Source organism: Sorex fumeus, unplaced genomic scaffold, assembly GCF_029834395.1.
Source record: "Sorex fumeus unplaced genomic scaffold, SorFum_2.1 ptg000098l, whole genome shotgun sequence".
Classification (NCBI taxonomy): domain Eukaryota; kingdom Metazoa; phylum Chordata; class Mammalia; order Eulipotyphla; family Soricidae; genus Sorex; species Sorex fumeus.
This window is the reverse complement of record NW_026606155.1, coordinates 73700431-73721621: the sequence shown is the minus strand read 5'-3', so window position 1 is coordinate 73721621 and position 21191 is coordinate 73700431. Positions and strand designations below refer to the sequence as shown.

At 42.1% G+C, this 21191-nt stretch overlaps 1 gene segment (V, D, J or C); it reads left to right on the top strand.

Moving 5' to 3' along the window:
• Window positions 1-16035: 16035 nt before the first annotated feature.
• On the top strand, window positions 16036-20457 carry LOC130041673 (T cell receptor alpha variable 8-3-like). The segment is given in 3 exon segments: window positions 16036-16097; window positions 16199-16584; window positions 20401-20457. Coding segments are annotated over 3 exon segments (489 nt in total).
• The last annotated feature ends 734 nt before the right edge of the window (window positions 20458-21191 follow it).

Below are 21191 nucleotides of genomic sequence, written 5' to 3'. Positions count from 1 at the left end.
GAAACTGCTACTTCTATTGAAGCCAGTCCTCGTGTGCCACCCCAGGGTCAGTGTGAGACTTAGATAGTGGTTCAAATTCCATTTTAGTGATTGAATTTTGCTACTGCAATCTTATTTCAGTCATTGAAATTTATTAAGTGAATTTTGCAGTAACTGGATTTCTGGTTTGGATTATGTGGTAGTTGGAATTAGCTTGGCACTTAAACTGTTCTCTACTTCTTTCCTTGGGGTTTTCCTACTCCAGCATAGACCCCAGAGATGGAAAGATTGTATTTCTTTCAGTTTTAGTTTCCTGTGTCATTGACACTCTGTTATTGGGTACCTGTTATTAGAGCAAAGCCAAGAGAAAGAGAAAAATGTGAAAAAGAAAATGTGAAATATATCCTTGTGCAGGTTGCTTCTCCTATTTTTACTCCCTATATAATCTACCTACTTGTGTATCATTCTCAAACACCACTAGTAGCTATCTTTTGTATTTTGCTCAGTAAACATGAAATCAATGGGAGAGATGGGCTGTACATGTTTAATTGATTGATTGATTGATTGATTATTTTGAAGCCACACCCAGAAGTGCTCAGAGTTTACCCCTGGCTCTGCAATCAGGAATCACTCCTGGCTGATTTGGGGGACCATATGGGGTGCTAGGGATTAAACCCAGGTCAACCACATGCAAGTATACTTGCTGTACTATTGGTCCAGCACCTGGACTGTAGATATATCAAAGCTATCTATCCTACTCATTCCTTCTAGTTCTACCCAATGTTCATCAAGAACGGCTAAATATATAATTATTTTTTATTATTTTAAATTTTTCTTTAAGATTTGCAGTTTTCATGTTTATAAATGTGGATATTTTCTCATCAAGATTATAAGATTAATCTGGTTGAATTTTTTAAACTATTTTTTTTTGTCTTTTTGGGTCACACCTGGCAATGCACAGGGGTTACTCCTCGCTCTGCACTCAGGAATTACCCCTGGCAGTGCTCAAGGGACCATATGGGATGTTGGGAATTGAACCCCGGTCGGCCACGTGCAAGGCAAACGCCCTACCCGCTGTGCTATTGCTCCAGCCCCTAAACTAATTTTTAAATTGAATCATAGTGATCATAGTGAGTAAAACACAGTTACAAAGTTATTCATGATTGAATTCCAGTCATATCGTTTTCCAACACCCATCCCTTCACCAGTGTACATTTCCCACCAACCCCCCACCATCTCTATGGCAGGTATTCTCTCTCTCTCTCTCTCTCTCTCTCTCTCTCTCTGTCTTAATTTTCTAGATTTTTTTCATATCTCATTCTCTGAATTAATGTGATTTTTTTCCCTCTGGCTAGAAAATAAGAATGCTTTTAGTTGTTTTTGTGTAACCCATGTTTTATATGCTGTCTTTTCCCTCTAAAGTACCAGAAAGCGCTTCTGCCTCGTGGTCGCAATGCACCGCCAGTGCTTTCGGCTCCCGACCCCTCAGTACTTTGGCCCTGGTGCGGCGTGGGCGGCTGGGGCAACGGAGGCTTCAGCTGGCCCCCGGGTGAGCTGCGCCAGGTGTCTCCGTAGTACACGCGGCAGAACCTAAGGACCCCGCGCGAGGCCGGCACCTTCTCTGGGGCCCGCTTCGGCTCTCCGCCCACCCCCATCCTACCCCTCGGCTTCCCCGGGCCATCCCCACGCCTTGCGGGCTCCCCGGGACCGCAGCCCCTCGGCCAGGGCTCTCCAAGGACAGAACGGCTACACCGTTTGGATCAGGGCGTGTTAGAGACAAGTGAATGTCTAATGATTTCCTGGTAGGCCGTTTGCCTTGCACACTGCGGACCAGGGTTCGATTCCTCTGCCCCTCTCAGCGAGCCCGGCAAGCTACCGAAAGTATCTCGCTCCCTGGCCAGGCAAAGCCTGACAAGCTACTGGTGATGTATTCAGTATGCCAAAAACAGTAACAACAAATTTCACAATTTGTTGTGAGCTGTTACTGGTGCCTGCTCGAGCAAATCGATGAACAACGGGAGGACAGTACTACAGTGCTAAGCTTTCCATGCCTGAAGACCCTTGGGCTGGCCTAGAACCAGTGTCCATGGTGGACATAAAGCCAACAGTACAGCAGCACTCAGACATTCACGGGCAAAAAAGGAAGATACTTTCCTTAACATTCCGACATACAGCTGGAAACTTCTGAGTCAGAAGCAACTTGGACAAAATGCTGTGAATAAATTTAACTCTGAGATGGTGACTTTGAATAATTAGCTGGAACATCTTGATATTTTTACTACGGCAAGTCCTGTTCCTATTAGAGAAAACATGTGGCAGGATAATTTGCAATATTTAGTGTTCGGGAAGTGCCGACCGTACTTGAGAAACTTTACAGTTTCTAGATATTTGCCATTTTGTTTATATATTTGGTTATATATTCTAATGTTTTTTCATTGTATTAAAATAATACCTTTTCTAGCTATAATGTGGCTTTGTCACATGCTAAAAAAGAAGAATTTAAGTCGTGCATTGTAATTACTAGATATTTAGGAAACATTTTGCATACTGTTTTTTAAAATGAAATATTAAATCATTAAACTGTAGGCAGTTCTTTATTTGTTCATAGGGAAAGGAGTAAAGGACAACAATGAAAGAACTCTTTATAATCATCATTCTTCATGTATATTTTATGTAACATTTTTGTAAAAATGCATTGCAGTTTGATTGAAAATCACAAAAACCCACTGAAAAACTTAAGTGAAAAGAGGTCTTAATATTCATATAACTGGGAAAAGTTAATGCAGTTTTGTGTTAATATTTGATTAAAAAACAAATTAAAATTATTTAAATTAGATTAAATAGCTAGATTAAAGTTCTGTATCTGAATATCCTCCAAAAAATGAATAAATAAATACAGTACCAAAAGTTTTAAAATTCTGTGTTAATTCCCAAGAACATGATAGAAAGCACGATTTAACTAAAGAGATAATCTTCTCAGATCCCAAGTCTGCTATTTTCTCTTCAGTTTTATTTCCCTTTCTTTATTTACAAAAATTCTTAATTTTTTATTTTCCATACACTGTGGTTTGTGGTGCGTTGGGCTGTCAGCACAATCTTTCTGATTTTCAATATATTTTAAAATCTTTTTGATTTTCAATATATTTCTTACAATCTTGTTAACATTCTTTTTTTCTTTTTTCAGAGTTTCAGTTATTTTTAATTTTTTTATAAATTTATTTATTGAATCACTGTGAGAATATTTACAAAGCTTTTGGGTTTAAGTCTCAGTCATACAATGATGGAACACCCGTCCCTTCACCATTGCACATTTTCCAACCACCAAAAACCCCAGCATACCCCCATCCCACATCCTCTTCCTACGTGTAGCAGATGATTTCCACATTACTCTCTCTCTACTTTAATTACATTCAATATTTCGACACCAGACCTACTCTTATTATTTGGGATTTTACCCCAATGCTGCTGAAAAGGCAACGTTAGACAATTTGCTTTCTATTGCTGATTATAAATAGCATATGATGTTAGGTGGCTGCAATAGCTGCAGTGCAATTTTGGAATTCTGAACTTTTAATAATTAAATTTGGAGAGATTTCTGCCAAAAGCCACTGGGTTCTGAGTTTCACTTGTGTGTCTCTGGGATCATGGCCAGAGGGGCCATTCGTCGGTGGCGACTCGGGGTCTCACTGGGGCAGGGGAGGACAAGGGCTGGCTCCACCCCCCCATCCCATGAGGCCCCACGTGTCTCGTCACTGCTGGACCATACCTGACTGTCCAATGGCCTCTGGAAGATGGGGAATAGGCAGAGGGATGGCACCTTTTCCCACCCAAGGTGGCCTGGTGCCAGTAACTTAATGCGAAGTCTGTGTGTATTTCTGCCAAAAGCCGCTGGGTTCTGAGATTTGTTTGTGGCCATTAAGCAGCTTGATCAGTAGCCAGAGGGGCTATTTGTGAGTGTCGACTCCTCTTGTCAACATTCTTAAAGGAGAATATTCCATTTCTCAACTATGAAAGGGTTTTTTTGCTACCACAGAAAAGTAGAGAATTTTTTTTTGCATCCTTGTAGTACAGAGAAACTGGCACGATTGCAAAGATATCAAACAATTGTGTGTACAAAGCATGGTTCAGTCAAAACCCAGGATAACTATGAGGTGTTAAAGGATGATGAGCTTGAAAGACAGTAGAAACTGTTCTTCATAGGTTAATTCTAACATATTCTGGAAAGATGTGAAAAAATCTCTTATTTTCAGATGATTTTTCAAGCAATTGTTTTGATTTGTTCCCTTTAATATTTTCATTCCTTCTCGGAAATGAGCAGCTCACTGCAGAGATTTCTTCAGACCCTAATTATCTAAAATTTTAGATTTTTAGGAGTGCATGGCTGCAAGAGCAGTCATGCAACAGCCTATGTTATTCATAGCAGGGAGTACAAATAAATTATCTAGCATCTGCCTGTTCAGCAGGTTTGAGTGGTGGCCGGAAATTCAAATAATGGTAGTGGGAAGGTGTGATGGTGGTGGGACTGGTGTCAAAATATTGAATGTAATACATTAGTGTTGCTGCCAGTGGGCCCATGGATGACTTATGTGAAGCAGGGAGGAGAAAGACGGTAACTTTCTCCCCATTCACTTCTGCCATCTGGGACACAGGTTTACTGGGTTGTCTTGCCTCTCAGAAAGGAATTTCAGGAGTAGACAAACAATGAAGTAAATAGATTTTATTTGGGGCGGTTTTGAGGGGGAGGGTGAGAGAAAAAGAGAGTAATGTGCTCAAGAGAGAACTCGGGCTTCTCCAAGAGCGGAGAAAGCCCCTAGACACATCCCAACATTAGACATGAAAGCATGAAAGTACACATTTCAAGAGGGAAGATGCAGGCGACACATGTGCTCAGGCACCACATGTGCTTAGCCACGTCGCACAAGCAGCACAAGGCTTGGGCAGCATATGTGAGGCCTTATTTTGTTCTAGGTGGCTTTTATAGGGTTTCTCCAACCTGCCCCCACGTGGGACTTCTTCCTTGATAAAAGTCCGTTGCTAAGTAGGTTATCAGGGAGGTTGGGAGGGGTGATGGTCTTCTTTGGGCTGAATCACTAAAGATAGGTTATTCCAGGAATTTTCTTCATGGGGAGGTGTCTAATCTCTTCAGGGTCCATTGCTGCTCAAGGTCTTATCATGTCTTAGTTCCTGCTTTTCCTGTTTTCTGCAAGATCGGCTTTTGCCCTGACTTGAAATAGGACTTCCCTATACTGCCTACATCAGTGTGAACAACTTTATGAAAAAGTATTTTCACTCTTTCAGTGAGGAGATAATTTTCAAGAGAAGGGAAGTGATTATAGAATCCTGGGAACCAAAAGCCTGCACTCAAAGAACAGAAATCCACAGACTTTCAGAATTCTGAATCTCTATGTGAAAAGCAATATCAATAGGAAGTAAATAAAGAATCCAATAAGAAGGTTGAATTCATTCTGAGAATGAAAGATAAGTTTTGATTTTTGTCAAAGTCTGCCCTTATCACCCCACGATACGTTTTTTCAAGTTGAAGGAAGACTCTGTCTTCTTAAATTCAGCCTCAAAATCTTTGATACCTTTAACCAGTAACATCTCCATTGGAGACTTTGTTGTTACTGTGACTGGCATATCGAATACTCTCGGTAGCTTGCCGGGCTCTCCGAGAGGGGCGGAGGAATCGAACTTGGGTCGGCCATGTTGGCTGCGTGCAAGGCAGACGCCCTACCCGCTGTGCTATCGCTCCAGCCGACCCGAGTTCGATTCCTCCGCCCCTCTCGGAGAGCCCGGCAAGCTACCGAGAGTATTCGATATGCCAGACACAGTAACAACAAAGTCTCCAATGGAGACGTTACTGGGCCCGCTCGAGCAAATCGAAGATCAACGGGAGGGCCTTTACCTTTTACCTTTACCTATCACCCCATTAGTTTTAGAGAAATAGAGAATTTCTCCATCTTTAGGTTTTCAGAGATTGCACTCTTGGTGTGAGTGTTTCTCCGTTAAGCTTAGGGTTAGGTCTCCTCATTCAAAGTTACTCCTGGTCATGTAGTAGTACTTGTCTCACTTTGTTGATCCCTTTCCTCTAAGAGGTTTTCTTAATCCTGCTCCTGTTTTTGCTCAACACCTGGTGATTTTCAGGGTTACTCCTGGCACTGTGCATGGGGGACCATATGGGGAACAGAAATTAAATTATGGTTGGCTGCATAAAACACAGACACCAAAATCATTGAAGTAACTCTCCAACCCCTCTAAAAGTTTTTCAAAGCTTCATGTTGATGTCCAAGGATAAGCCAAGGGAAAGATTTCTGCCACTTTTCTTCATCACCTTGGCAGCACTTGGTCATCCCAACCTCAGCGTGAGGCTGTTTGTCTGATTACAAACACTCTCATGAACATGAATTCTAAGTCTCATATATTTGTGAAAAAAGGATTAATGTTGTTAAACGATATTCCTTCCCAAAACACTACACAGATTTTTTGCAATCACTATAAATATAACCATGACATTTTTAAGAAGCATGGATAAAATACTGTTTAAATTTTTAAGGAGCAATAAAGTCTACCCAAATAACCAAAGCAATACTTTGGGAAAAAGATGAAAAAAGGATGTGAGCTTTCTTCGCTCCAAATTTATTACTATAATGCTATCATAACCAATACTGTGTAGAATAAAGACATTCTCAGACTGGTGGAGTAAAATCGAAAGCTCAGAGACAAATCCTGGGCATACAGATAATCTTTGACAAAGGAGCAAAGTAAAAAGAATGCCTTTTCAACAAATGATATTGACAAAAGTGGTCAGTCACAAGTAGAAAAATGAACTCAGCCCCACATTTCATACCATGGATAAAGATCAATTCAAAATGAGTTAAAGATCTTGCTATAACATCTTTTTTTTTTGCTATCAGATCTTAAATCCATAAATTATATTGAATGAAGTATAAACAGAACCTTTCATGATATTGAATCCAGAGGCATTTTTAAAGATTCCATTCCCTTAGCCAAGCAAACAAAGACAAAAAAAAAGGGGGGACTACAGGGGACATGGTGCTGCCAGCAGGTCAATCTGTACCTGTGAGGCGAGTGCATCAACAGCCTGATGTCACCGTCAGACTTTCAGATACCCCAAATTGCTGCTGTGCCTTTGGCCAGACCCCAAAAACTTGGGGCAAAGTTTACCAAGGGAGTAAATTGCCAAAAGTTAGGTATGTGGGAAGCACACCCACAAACCATCTCTGGCTCAGCTATATTATTGGAGGCATGGCCTCTCTTGTTCCTGATCGAACTGCTTAACAGCCATGACCTAGAGACTCAGAAATGAATCTCGGAACCCAAAGGCTTTTGGCAGAAATGTGTCCTGTTCCTGCAGTAGGTTACTGGGGCTGGGTCACTCCAGGTGGGAATAGGTTTCATGGCTTGTCCTGTTCCCCCTGGCGGCCCAGTGACGGCCATCTTCCAGAGGCCACTGGACAGTCAGGTTTGGGCCTGCAGTGATGAGACACACGGGGCCTCACCAGATGGGGGTGGAACTGGCCCATTCCTTCCTATCCCAAAGAACCCCGAGTCACCACCTATGAACGGCCTCTCTGGCTCCTGATCAAGCTGATTAACAGCCATGATCCCAGAGACTCAGAAACAAATCTCAAAACCCAGTGGCTTTTGGCAAAAATGCATCTGGACCGCATACAAGGTGCCCACTGTCTCAGAGTTTGTTGGAAAGCCAGGTATGAGCCGGCGGTGATGGGGCAACTGCAGTCTCATGGGAAGGGGGATGTACCAGCTCATCCTTCACGCCCTACCGAGGTCACGAGCTGCCCCTCACGAGTGACTCTCCGGCAGGGCCATGGCTCCAGAGGCAAAAGAACTTAATCCAGAGCCTGGCAGCTTGCGGCAGAAAAGTAAATAGACCATGCATTAAACTGCGGCACCATGCCTCCCCAGGAGGGAAAGGGTGTTGCTCCCTTCCGCCTTTCCCCCCCAACCACCACCAGGCAGCAAGGTGGCCGCCGCCTCAGAGCTTATTGGAAAGCCAGGTATGAGCCAGCGATGACGGGGCAACTACAGTCTCATGGGAAGGCGGGGCGGTACCGGCTCATCCTTCACACCCTTCCAAGGTCATGAGCTGCCCACATGAGTGGCTCTCGCACAGCCATAACACCAGACACACAGAAACCAATCTCGTAATTATCTGGCTCTTTGCAGAAATCCAAAATCGCGAAAGTGGCAACGCGACATTATATGATTCTCATACCAGCTATAGAAAACAAAGTATTTCACAATGCCTTTTCAGCAATTCTGATTATTGGGGAGGGGGGGGAATTCTAAACAATAATGTTGCATCTTTTGTGGAAATAATGAATGTAATCAATGTAGAGAAGAGTTAAGTAGAAATCATCTGCCTCACAGGCATTGGGAGGTTTGGGGGTATATTGGGGTTCTTGGTGGTGAAAAATGAGTACTGGTGAAGGTGTATGATCATTGTATGACCGAGACTTAAACCTGAAAGCTTTGTAACTTTTCCCACAGTGATTCAATAAAAAAATATAAGAAGGGGGAAAAAAGGGACTACATCACATTAAGAAATTTCTGCAACAACAACAAAATAAAAATCAAACAAGCAAAACAATGACTTGGTGCCAGAGAGATAGTGAATCACATAGGGCACTTGCCTTGCATGTGGCCCACCTACGTTTGATCCCCAGAAACCCATGTGGTCCCCTGGGCACTGCTAGGAGCAGCTCTGAGCACTGCTGGTGTGGCCCCCAAACAGAAAACAATGCCAAAAATAAAACGATGAGTAGAATAAAAAATATCCAACAATCTAGGAGAAAATATTTTCCCAAGACTCATCTAAGAAAGGGTTACTGTCCAAGATATATAAAGCATGTGTAAAGCTTAACAAAAAAAAAATCCCTCAAAAACCAAAAACCAAACATCTGAGAAAGAAATGGAGAAAAGAGATGAACATATACTTCCTCAGGGAAAATATACAAATGACCAAAATGTACATTAAAAATGCTCTGCATCAGAAACTGGAAGAAACCTGAGTGCCCAAGAACAGATGATGGTTAAAGAAACTTTGGTACATCTACACAATGAAGTACTATGTAGCTCTTAGAAAAGATGAAGTCATGAAATTTACATACAAGTGGTACAATATGGAAAGTATCATGCTAAGCGAAATGAGTCAGAAAGAGAGGGATAGACATAGAAAGATTGCATTCATCTGGGGGATATAAAGCAACAAAATATGAGATTAATACCTAAGAATAGCTGAGATCAACACCAGGAGGATTACTCCATAGCTTAGAGGCCAGCCGGGTATTCTAGGGGAAAGGGCAGTTCAGATAGAGAAGGGAGCACCAAATAAAGGATGTTTGGAGGATCCTCCCAGGAGGGGAAATGCATGTTGAAAGTAGACTATGGACTGAACATGTTTGCCACTCAATGCCTCTTTTGCAGACCACAAGACCCAAAAGGAGAGAGAGAATAGAGGGGCATGCCCTGCCACAGAGGCAGGGTGGGAGGGGGTGTGGGGGGGATATTATCCATGGTGGTGGAAAATGGGCACTGGTGGAGGGATGGGTATTTGATCATTGTATAATCGAAACCCAAGCACAAAGATTTGTAAATCTACACCTGTACCTCATGGTGCTTCACTAATAAAAAAAAATGCTCTGCATAACTTGTCACCACTGTCACTGTCACTGTCCTGTCCTCCCGTTGTTCATCAATTTGCTCGAGCGGGCCCAATAACGTCTCCATTGGAGACTTTCTTGTTACTATGTTTGGCATATCAAATACATCACAGGTAGCTTGCCAGGCTCTGCCGTGAGGGTGAGATACTCTTGGTAGCTTGTCAGGCTCTCTGAGAGGGGCGGAGGAATCAAACTCCGGTGGGCCATGTTGGCTGCGTGCAAGGCAAACTCCCTACCGCTGTGCTATCGCTCCAGGGAAATGTAAATCAAAAGAAAAGGTATTGCCTGACACCAGTGAGATTGATACACATCAAAAGAAACAAAATCAACCAGCATTGGTGGGGTTGTGGAAGGAAATGTACCCTCAAACTCCATTGGTGGGGATGTTGACTGGTTTAACCTCTTTGAAAAGCAATGTGGATACATCTCCAAAAGAACTGAACTGGGAATATGGTGCTGCCAGCAGGTCAATCTGTACCTGTGAGGCGAGTACATCAGCAGCCTGATGGTGCCTTCAGATTTTCAAATACCCCAAAATTGATGCTGTGCCTTTAGCCAGACCCCAAAAACTGGGGGCAATGTTTACCAAGAAAGTAAAATTCCAAAAGTTAGGTATGTGGGAAACACACCCACAAACCACCTCCAGCTCAGCTATATAATTGGAGGCATGACCTCTCTAGTTCCTGATTGAAGTGCTTAATGGTGATGATCCCAGACACTCAGAAACAAATCTCAGAACCCAGCGGCTTTTGGCAGAAATGCGTTCGGTCCCTGCAGTAGGTTACTGGTGCTGGGCCAACCCAGGTAGAAATAGGTTTCGTGCCTTGGCCTGTTCCCCCTGGTGGCCCGGTGGCCGCCATCCTCCAGAGACCACTGGACAGTCAGGTTTGGGCCCGCAGTGATGAGACACCCAGGGCCTCACAGGATGGGGGTGGAGCCGGTTCTGTCCTCCCCACCCCAACGAGATCCCAAGTCATCGCCCACCAATGGCCTTTCTGGCTCCTGATCAAGCTGCTTAACAGCCATGATCCCAGAGACTCGGGAGCAAATCTCGGAACCCAGCAGGTTTTGGCAGAAATCCCTCCAGATTTAAGTGTTAAAAATTCGGAATTTCAAAATCACACAGCCACTACTGCAGCCACGCAGCATCATGTGTTATTCATAACCAGCAATAGAAAAACATTGTCTACTGTTGCCTTTTCAGCAGATCTGAGTGTTGGGGTAAAATCTCAAATAATAATGGTGGGTCTGGTGTCAAAATATTTAATGTAATCAAAGCAGAGAGAGAGAGAGTAATGTGGAGATCATCTGCCCCACAGGTAGGGGGAGGATGTGGGATGGGGCCATACTGGGGTTGTTAGGGGTGGAGAATGGGCACTGCTGAAGGTATGTGTATTTCATTGTATGACTGAGACTTAGACCCAAAAGCTTTGTAACTGCTCTCATGGTTATTCAATAAATAAAATTATAAAAAATGAAAAAAAAGAACTGAAATACCATATGATCTAGTAATTCTACTTTTGGCTTCTACCCCATGGGCCCCAAACCACTACCTTGAAAAGACATTCATGCTCTTATGTTTATTTCAGCACTATTTACAATGTACAAATCTGGACATAACCTGTGTCCCCAAGATTGGATTAAGAAATTGTTGTATACAGAATACTCAATAATTAGTATACAGAATACTAATACTTCTAATACTAATACTTCTAATAGTACCAATTATAAACAGAATCTGAATACTTCTTATACTCAAGTCTAAGGAAAAGAGATATGCAATTTCTCACTGGTGTGCTCTGCTGAATAAGTAACTCAGAAGGAAAGGGACAGACACAGAATTATCTCTCTATAGATGGGATATAAAGAAACACAGTAAGGGAATGACATATGTCAAAGGCAGCAGAACCTGAGAGTTGGTCTCCAGAAGCGATCTTACTAGGTGGGGGGTGATGGGTTGGGAGAATGATAGGGAGGGAAACCTGAGACAATGGTTGGAGGACATCAGACACTCTTGTGGGTGGCAGGTGTTCTCATAACATTGTATGCATGAAACCCTAACAGTATTATAAATCACAGTGCTTGAAGTGGGCAAGCAAAAATCCCAAATTCTTTTCTCAGTGAACTAACTTGGTAGTTTACTTTGATAAAACATCTCATTTCTAACATATTTTAGAATGAATGCACCATCACAGAACTGGTAAGAAAGAAAAACACTGAGTGGAAGTTTGGGTAGAGCTCAGGAAAAAAGTAGGAATATTCTAATAAGTTCATGGAGCTTGGAGAACCTTTGGTTTTATACTGGCCTCCAGAGGGCGATGTCGCACAAACTAGAGAGTTTGTTGATCAAACATCATCTGCTCAGTCTTACATCCCCCTGCAAGCTGAGTTCTTTGCAGACAGGTGACAAGTCAGAAGGTGCCAGCCTCATCTCAGAAGCTTTCATATTTTTATCTAAGCAAAAAAGGTTTCCAGCCTAACTTTTCTCTCACACTTTGGTTCCAAAGAGGTGCAGCAACATCCCTGATCAGGGAGAAATTATTCAGAAGAGAACCACAGGGTTTTTCACTGCACCGCCATGCCACTTTTTCTCATCTCAAACCTGGGGATCCTATTTGTCCTGAGTGAGTACAATTTTAGACTTGTCTAGAGTTCTTCATCTTCTAGCTAGAAACACTCAGAGCAAAGTCTTCACTGCTTTCATGATATAACATTGGTTTTGCAGGAGCTGTTGGAGCCCAGTCAGTGACCCAGCCAGATCCTCAAGCCTCAGTCTTTGAAGGAGCATCCCTGGAGCTGAAGTGCAAATACTCTTATGGTGCAACTCCTTACCTCTACTGGTATGTCCAGTATCCTGGGAAAAGACTCCAACCTCTCCTTAAGTTCTTCTCAGGGGATCCCTTGGTTAAAGGTATCAAAGATTTTGAGGCTGAATTTAATAAGACAGAATCTTCCTTCAACTTGAAAAAACGTCTTGCACACTGGAGTGACTCAGCCAAGTACTTCTGTGCCATCAGTGACACAGTGCTTGAGACTGCAGGGGGAGCTGAGCACAAACCACTCATGGTAGTGAAGTTTTCAGAGAGTCAAGATCTCTTCCTGCTGTATTTTCAAAGCTGGGTTATTTATTTATTTATTTATTTATTTATTTTTGGTGTGTGTTATGATAGAAAATGAGGCAAAGAAAGAGGAGCACTTTTGTATAATCAAGCAATTCTGTGTCTGATGATTTGGTTATTGTTTCATGGTCATTGCTTGTGATTGGTCTGTTTAGTTGTTTTCAATTTTATTTTATCTCTAAAATGAAATTTTATTTCTTCCTAATTCATTCTGGAAAATGCATGATTCTAAGAATATGTGAATTTCTTCTAGATTTTCCATATTGGGAATATAGATATTATAACAGTCTTAGGATCCTTTGGATTTCTGTGCTATTATAGGACCCGCATAGCTGGAGAACTGCCATGACAGGCTTTGGGGCCTCTGAGTGACTTAGGCCTCTTCCAGGAACAAGAAAAGCAGAAAAAGCAGATGCTTTTGTCAAAGAGTACATCTCCAGAATGAGATTAGGTCTCCAGAATGTAACTGCCAGGAAGTGGGCTGGATGTTATAGACCAAAACAACAATAACAACAACAACAAGAAAATATTTACTCTATAGATAATATAAAATTGCTGAGTAATGCCTACTTGCTAAGATGAAAGTATATGAAAGTATAAGAACTTGCTGAACCTAGTGCTCGGAGTCCTTGTTGAAACCCGCTACTCAGGGCAGATACTTGGAACCCAACTAGCTGGAACAATAAACCTCACTATGTAATTTGCATTATCAGCTCTTTCCTCTGACCTTGAGGGGTGGCTGACTCTGGACCCTAGCACTATGTCATAACATTTCTTCTTTTATTTCTTATTTCTATTTGTTAAAATTTTTCCCCTTTCCTTATAAATAGGGGAAAGCCCAATGGTATTTGTAGTCCATTATGGCTATAACCAGTGGTAATTTGCTGATAGCACAGCGGGGGTGGAGAGATATCAGAGCAAGTAGGGCGATTGCCTTGCACGCAGCCAACTCTGGTTTGATTCATCCATCAAGCTACTGAGAACTCAGCAAACTACCGAAGTATTCCACCCACATGGCAGAGTCTGGCAAGCTCCCCGTGATGTATTCAATATGCTAAAAACAGTAACAACAAGTCTCATAATGGAGACATTACTTGTGCCCGCTTGAGAAAATCGATGGACAACAGGAGAACTGTGCTACAGTTTTCAACAACAGCAACGAAAATAAAAATCAAAAAAGAAAAATAGTGACTTGGTGCTAGAGAGATATTACAGCATGTAGGGCACTTGCCTTGCATGTGATCCACCTACATTTGATCCCCAGCAACCCATGTGGTCCCCTGAACACTGCAGGAGTAGCTCTGAGCACTGCTGGTATGGCCCCCAAACAAAACATAATGCCAAAAATAAAATGATTAGTAGAATAAAAAGATATCCAACAAGCTAGGAGAAAATATTTGCCCACCACTCATCTGAGAAAGGGTTACTGTCTAAGATTTATAAAGCATGTGTAAAGCATAACAAAAAAAAGTCAAAAACCAAAAACCAAACATCTGATCAAGAAATGGGGAGAAGAGATGAACAGACATTTCCTCAAGGAAAATATACAAATTACCAGTACATGTATAAAAAATGCTCTGCACAGGGCTGGAGCGATGGCACAGCTGGTAGGGCATTTGCCTTGCATTCGGCTGACCCGGATTGATTCCCAGCATCCCATATGGTCCCCAGAGCACTGCAAGGAGTAATTCCTGAATTCTTGAGTGCAGACCCAGGAGTCAGCCCTGAGCAATGCCAGGTGTGACTAAAAAGCAAAAAAAAAAAAATCCTCTGCATAACTTGTCATCAGGGATATGTAAACCAAAACAATAGGTATTGCCTCACACCAATGAGATTGATACACATTAAAAGAAACAAAAACAACCAGTGTTGGTGGGGTTGTGGGAGGAAATGTACCCTCAACCTCCATTGGTGGGAATGTTGACTGGTTTAACCTCTTTGAAAAGCAATGTAGATACATCTCTAAAAGAACTGAACTTCCATATGATCTAGAAATTCTACTTTGCACTCTCCCCCAAGGACCCTAAACCACCATTTTAAAAATACATTTATGCTCCTATGTTTACTGCAGCACTATTTACAATGTCAAAATCTGGGAACAACCTGTGTCCCCAAGAACAGATTATTGGATTAAGAAATGGTTGTATACAGAATATTAATTAGTATACAGAATACTAATACTTGTAATACTAATACTTCTAATAGTACCAATTAGTAAACAGAATACAAATACTTTTTATACTCAAGTCTAAGGAAAAGAGATATACAATTTATCACTAGTGTTCTCTGCTGAATAAGTCAGTCAGAAGGAAAGGGACAGACACAAAATGATCTCTCTATAGGTGGGATATTAGGAAACTTATTAAGGGAATGACATATGTCAAGGGAGCAGAACCTGAGAGTTGTTCTCCAGAAGCGAACTTACTAGATGGGAGGTAATGGGTTGGGAGAATGATAGGGAGGGGATCCTGAGACAATGGTGGAGAACATCAGACCCGCTTATGGGTGGCAGCTGTTCTCACAACATTGTATGCATGAAACCATGAAACCCTAACAGTTTTGTAAATCACAGTGCTTCAAGTGGACAAACAAAAATCCCAAATTCTTTTCTCAGTGAACTAACTTGGTAGTTCATGTTAACAAAACATCTCATTTCTAAAAGATTTTAGAATGAATGCACCATCACAGAACTGGGGAAGAGAGAAACACAGTGTGTAGTAATTTTGGTAGAGGGGCTGGAGCAATAGCACAGCAGGTAGGGCGTTTGCCTTTCTCACAGCTGACCCGGGTTTGATTCCCAGCATCCCATATCCCTGAACACTGCCAGGACTAATTCCTAAGTGCAGAGCCAGGAGCAAGCCCTGTTCATGGCCGGATGAGCCCCACCCCCCCCCCAAAAAAAAAGAAATTTTGGTAGAGCTTAGAAAAAAGATGTAATATGTTAATGAGTTCATGGGGCCTGGAAAACCTTTGGTTTTATACTGGCCTCCAGAGGGCGATGTCGCACAAACTAGAGAGTTTGTTGATCAGCATCATCTGCTCAGTCTTACATCCCCCCTGCAGCTGAGTTCTTTGCAGACAGGTGACAAGTCAGAAGGTGCCAGCCTCATCTCAGAAGCTTTCATCTAAGCAAGGAAGGTTTCCAGTTTAACTTTTCTCTCATACTCTAGTTCCAAAGAGGTGCAGCCACATACCTGATCAGCGGGAAATTATTCAGGGAAGAACTACAGGGTTTTTCACTGCACCGTCATGCCGCCGTTTCTCATCTCAAACCTGGGGATTCTATTTGTCCTGAGTGAGTACAATTTTAGACTGGTCTAGAATTCTTCAGCTTCCAGCTAGAAACACTCAGAGCAAAGTCTTCACTGCTTTCATGATATAACATTGGTTTTGCAGGAGCTGTTGGAGCCCAGTCAGTGACCCAGCAAGATCTTCAAGCAATGGTCTCTGAAGGAGACTCCCTGGAGCTAAAGTGCAATTACTCGTACTCGGGTGGAACTCCCTACCTCTACTGGTATGTTCAGTATCCTGGGCAAGGACTCCAATTTCTCCTTAGGATATTCTCACGAGAAGATACCTTGGTTAAAGGCATCAAAGATTTTGAGTCTGAATTTAAGAAGACAGAATCTTCCTTCAACTTGAAAAAACGCATTACTCACTGGAGAGACTCAGCCAAGTACTTCTGTGCCATCAGTGACACAGTGCTTGAGACTGCAGGGGGAGCTGAGCACAAACGACTCTTGGAAGTGGAGTTTTCAGAGATCCAAGATCTCTTCCTGCTTGTATTTTCAAAGCTGGGATGTTTTATTTATTTGTTTATTAATTCTTAATAAACAAATTAATTTATGTATTAATAATCTTTCTTTCTTTATTTTTGGTGTGTATTATGATAGAAAATGAGACAAAGAAATAGGAGGACTTTTGTATAATCAAGCAATTCCGTGTCTGATGACTTGGTGTCTGTTTCATGGTCATTGCTTGTGATTGGTCTGTTTATTTGCTTTCAATTTTATTTCTAAAATGAAATTTCATTTCTTCCTAGTTCATTCTGGAAAGTTGCATGATTCTAGGAATTTGTGAACTTCTAGATTTTCTATTTTCTTGGAATATAAATAATATATAATAATATATAAATAATATTTAGTAATCTTATGATCCTTTGGATTTCTACAGTAAGAGTAACAGGTCTCATTCCCCTGACCCTGAAAGAGCCCCCAATACAGCAGTTTCATTGAAAAAGACGAGTAAGGACAGGCTCTAAAATCTCAGGGCTGGGACAAATGGAGAGGTTACTGGTGCCACGCAAGTAAATCAATAAACAATGGAATGACAGTGAGACTGATACAATGATCATAACATATCCTCTTTTGTTTCTTATTTTATATGCCAGAATTTTTCCCTTTCTTTTCTTTCATCATACTATCTTCAAACAAACCAGGAAACAGAAGCTCTGTAAAATAAAATAGTAAAGGGAACAGCAAATGGCCAAAGAAAACAGTAAATGGAGAGTTGCTCAATAGAACTGAGTTACCTGGTGGGTTGGATGTTGAAGGGGCCTTTGTGAATTTGGTGGAGGGAAGAGGATATTCAGGTGGTGGGAATGGTGTTGGAATGATGTATGCTTGGGACTTTCATTGCACAATTGTAAATTATAGTATTTCAAAAAATTAATTAATAATTAAGTTTTAAAAAGGTCATTTTTATATGATTTTATCCAGTCACCTCAGGTTTACTCTTCCAGATAACTTTGTGTTTTCATTAATTTTTGGATAATTTATAGAGTCTAATAAAGGAACTTTCTTTTTCTGTCATAACCTATGATGCTCAGGAGCTATACCAGAGTACTCTGGGATTCCTTTGGGTGGTGCTCAGGGGACCGAGTGGTGTCATAGGGCTATACCTCTGACTCAGGGACTTTGATTTTATTATAGCTGTATAAATTTTTCTCTTCCCTTATAGACTAAACTAAAATCTCATTCTTTTATGTATTCTTTTTTTTTCTCCCACTTTATTTAAACATCCTGGTTTACAAAGTTGTTCATGATGATTTGTTATAGGCATTCAATATTCCACAATAAATTCCAGCACCACTGCCACCTTCTCTCCACTACTGTCTCAATTTTACCAATCACCCCATAGCACAGCGGTAGGGCGTTCGCCTTACAAGCGGCCAACATGGCCGACCCGAGTTCGATTCCTCCGCCCCTCTCGGAGAGCCCGGCAAGCTACCGAGAGTATTCGATATGCCAGACACAGTAACAACAAAGTCTCCAATGGAGACGTTACTGGGCCCGCTCGAGCAAATCGACGATCAACGGGAGGGCCTTTACCTTTTTACCTTTACCCCTTAAGCTTAGTTATTTTGGGGGTAGATGACACACCTAGTGATGGTCAGGGATCACTCCTTGTGTTATTTGGGTGATCACCCAAGGGATTGAACCTCAGTGTTGGACCCTCTGCTGTCACTTCTTCCAAGGCATCTGGGAAATGCCACCCTCTTGATTAAATATCCAGGGGATTTGTAGTTTCTTTCCAGGTATTCTTCCTGAGTTGAGATATCACTCTAGAAATGGCAAAGGAGAGTACCAAAAGGGATGCATCTCTGCATAATTTGTAATTTGCTGTGGTTAATCTTTGCTCCTCTGTGACAAGCAATTTACTTTGGCTCAGGTCTCTTTTTCTCTCTGGAAGATTGTATTAATTGAATTACCTGCTGCCCCTTTTGTTACACTCAATGCATTGCTTCCATGGAACATTGGCTCCCCAGGGATACTCACAATTTCCTGTGTTCTTGTTAAGCCTCTTATTTGTGCAACACTTCCCACTGTATTTTAACCCACTCTAGAAGTTCCTCTTTTCTATATTAAGTCTATTTAATTTTGAATGAAGATTGTTGGTTTTGGTCTGGTGATCTGACTGCAACCTGTTTCCCATCTATTTGCTGGGAAAGGCTACTGGCCCTGAATGTACCAGGATCCCTGATAACCTCTGGATGATGACAAATGCCTGTGTAGGTGATGGGGAACTGTTATCCCCAGGCACCCAGAAATGTTGCACACTGGGTCTGGGCAGTAGCCTGCTTGTAGGACTAAAGAAGAGGAGCACGCAAAGAAACCCCTCCTGGGGCAGATGATCACAGCTCACTTTATAGCCAAATTCACACATTTTTATAGAGAGTCTTGGTTTACAGGAGGATCAATCACATAAAGGGTAATACTCTTGGTCTATCACTTTTTCCTTTCTGTTTGCTTTGCCTCAGTCCAATCTCCTTTAAGGCTATATGTTTCGATTATGATGACTTACTTAAGGCATATGTGATGGTTCCTACATTTTAGGTTCCTACATTTAGCCTCATTTTGGTGAGGCTCAATGCCAGACACCTCATGCAGTCTCCCTGCTTTGCTATCTCTGCCCAGTTACTCCACCTTCAAGGTTTCATTTCAGGGCTGTTTTGCAAGGTCAGTATTTTCCTGCTCCAGTGCCTGTTGCCCTGCTCCACAGGCAGGTAGGTGGTGTACAAAGCAAGTTTCTTACTCACTGTGCTATAGCTTTAATGTTGGTGAACCCCACAGTGACTTATATGAAGTGGGGAGTTTCAGAAAGATGTTCGCTTTCTCCCGATATGCCACTGCCACTTGGGACCCAGGGTTAATGGGTTCTTGTCTCTCCTCACAGAAAAGAATTTCAGGAGTAGATGAACAGCAAAGTAAAACAGATTTTATTTGGAGGGTTTGGAAGGGAGGAGGGAGAGAAAAGTGGGGGAGGAGAAAGAGAGAAAGAGAGAGTAACACACTCAAGAGAGAACCCAGGCTTTTCCAAGGGCAAAGAGAGCCCCTACACACATCCCAGCATTAGATTTGAAAGCATGAAGGTACACACCTCAAGAGGGGAGATGTGGGAGACACATGTGATCAGCCACGTGGATGCAAAGCAGCACATAGGCTCAGGCAGCATATGTGCACCTTCCTTTGTTCAGGGTGGCTTTTGTAGGGATTTTCCAACCTGTCCCCATGTGGGGCTTCTACCTAGATAAAAGTCCTTTGTTGAGGAGGTCACCTAGTAGGGCAGGGTTGGGAATGGTGATGGCCTTCTTTGAAATTCTTTTCCTGGCCTTTTATTTCTGCTGGAACTCTTCTGGGTCGATTTCTGGCACCGAGGGTATTATCAGGCCTTAGTCCCTGTTTTCTGCAAGGTTGGCAACTTCAGGGCTATTACTTCCCAGGAAATTTACTGACATTGCCTTGGGAGTGGTCCTTTTCTATCTGCCTGCCTGCCTACATCAACTTCAGCTCCTCATCCTTTGATATTTTCTTAAGTCCTAGGAAAATTCAAATAGTTTATTTACTATAAAATTTCAGCAAGTGCTTGTGAATTTGGCTTGATTTTTTTCCTCTTTACCATTTTTGTTGAAGTGCCGTGATTTAGAATACTGTTAATTATACTATTCATACATACTTTGTTTCAACACCACACCTATCACCAAAGGGCTCACTTCCTTCCACCAAATACTGTTAGCGTGGGGAGTCGACCACCACTCAAAGACAGAGAGCAAAGCCTATAATGCAAATTACATAACGAGATTAATTGCTTCCAAATAGCTGGGATCCAAGTATCCGCCTGACGCAGTGGACTTCAACAAGGACCCTGAGCAGTAGGTTTTGCAAGTTCTTATACTTTCATTTTGACAAGTAAGCATTACTCATCAATTTTCTCTTCCCTACAGAGTATACATATATATTTTTTTATTAGTGAAACACCATGAGGTACAGTTGTAGACTTACAAATTTTTGTGCTTGGGTTTAAGTTATACAATGATCAAGTACCCATCCCTCCGACAGCGCCCATCCTCCACTACCACAGGTCCCAGCATCTCTCCCACGCCCCAACCCCCCCAGCCCACTCTGCCTCTGTGGCAGGGCATTCCCCCTTGTTCTCTCTCTCTTATTTTGTGTCCTGTGTTTTGCAAGAGAGGCATTGAGTGGCAATCATGTTTGGTCTATAGTCTACTTTCAGCACTCTTCTCCCACTCTGGGAGGATCCTCACAACACCCTTTATTTGGTGCTCTCTTTTCTATCTAAGCTTCCTTTTCCCCTAGCACATCTGGCTGGCCTCCAAATCATGGAGCAAAATTCCTGGTACTAATCTCAGCCACTCCTGGGTGTTAGTCTACCATTTTGTTGCTTTATGTTCCCCAGATGAATGCAATCTTTCTGTGTCTATTCCGCTCTTTCTGACTCATTTCGCTTAACATGATACTTTCCATGTAGTACCACTTGCATGTAAAGTTCATGACTTCATCTTTTCTAACAGCTACATAGTACTCCATTGTGTAAATGTACCAAAGTTTCTTTAACCAGTCTTCTGTTCTCGGGTACTCAGTTTTTTTTT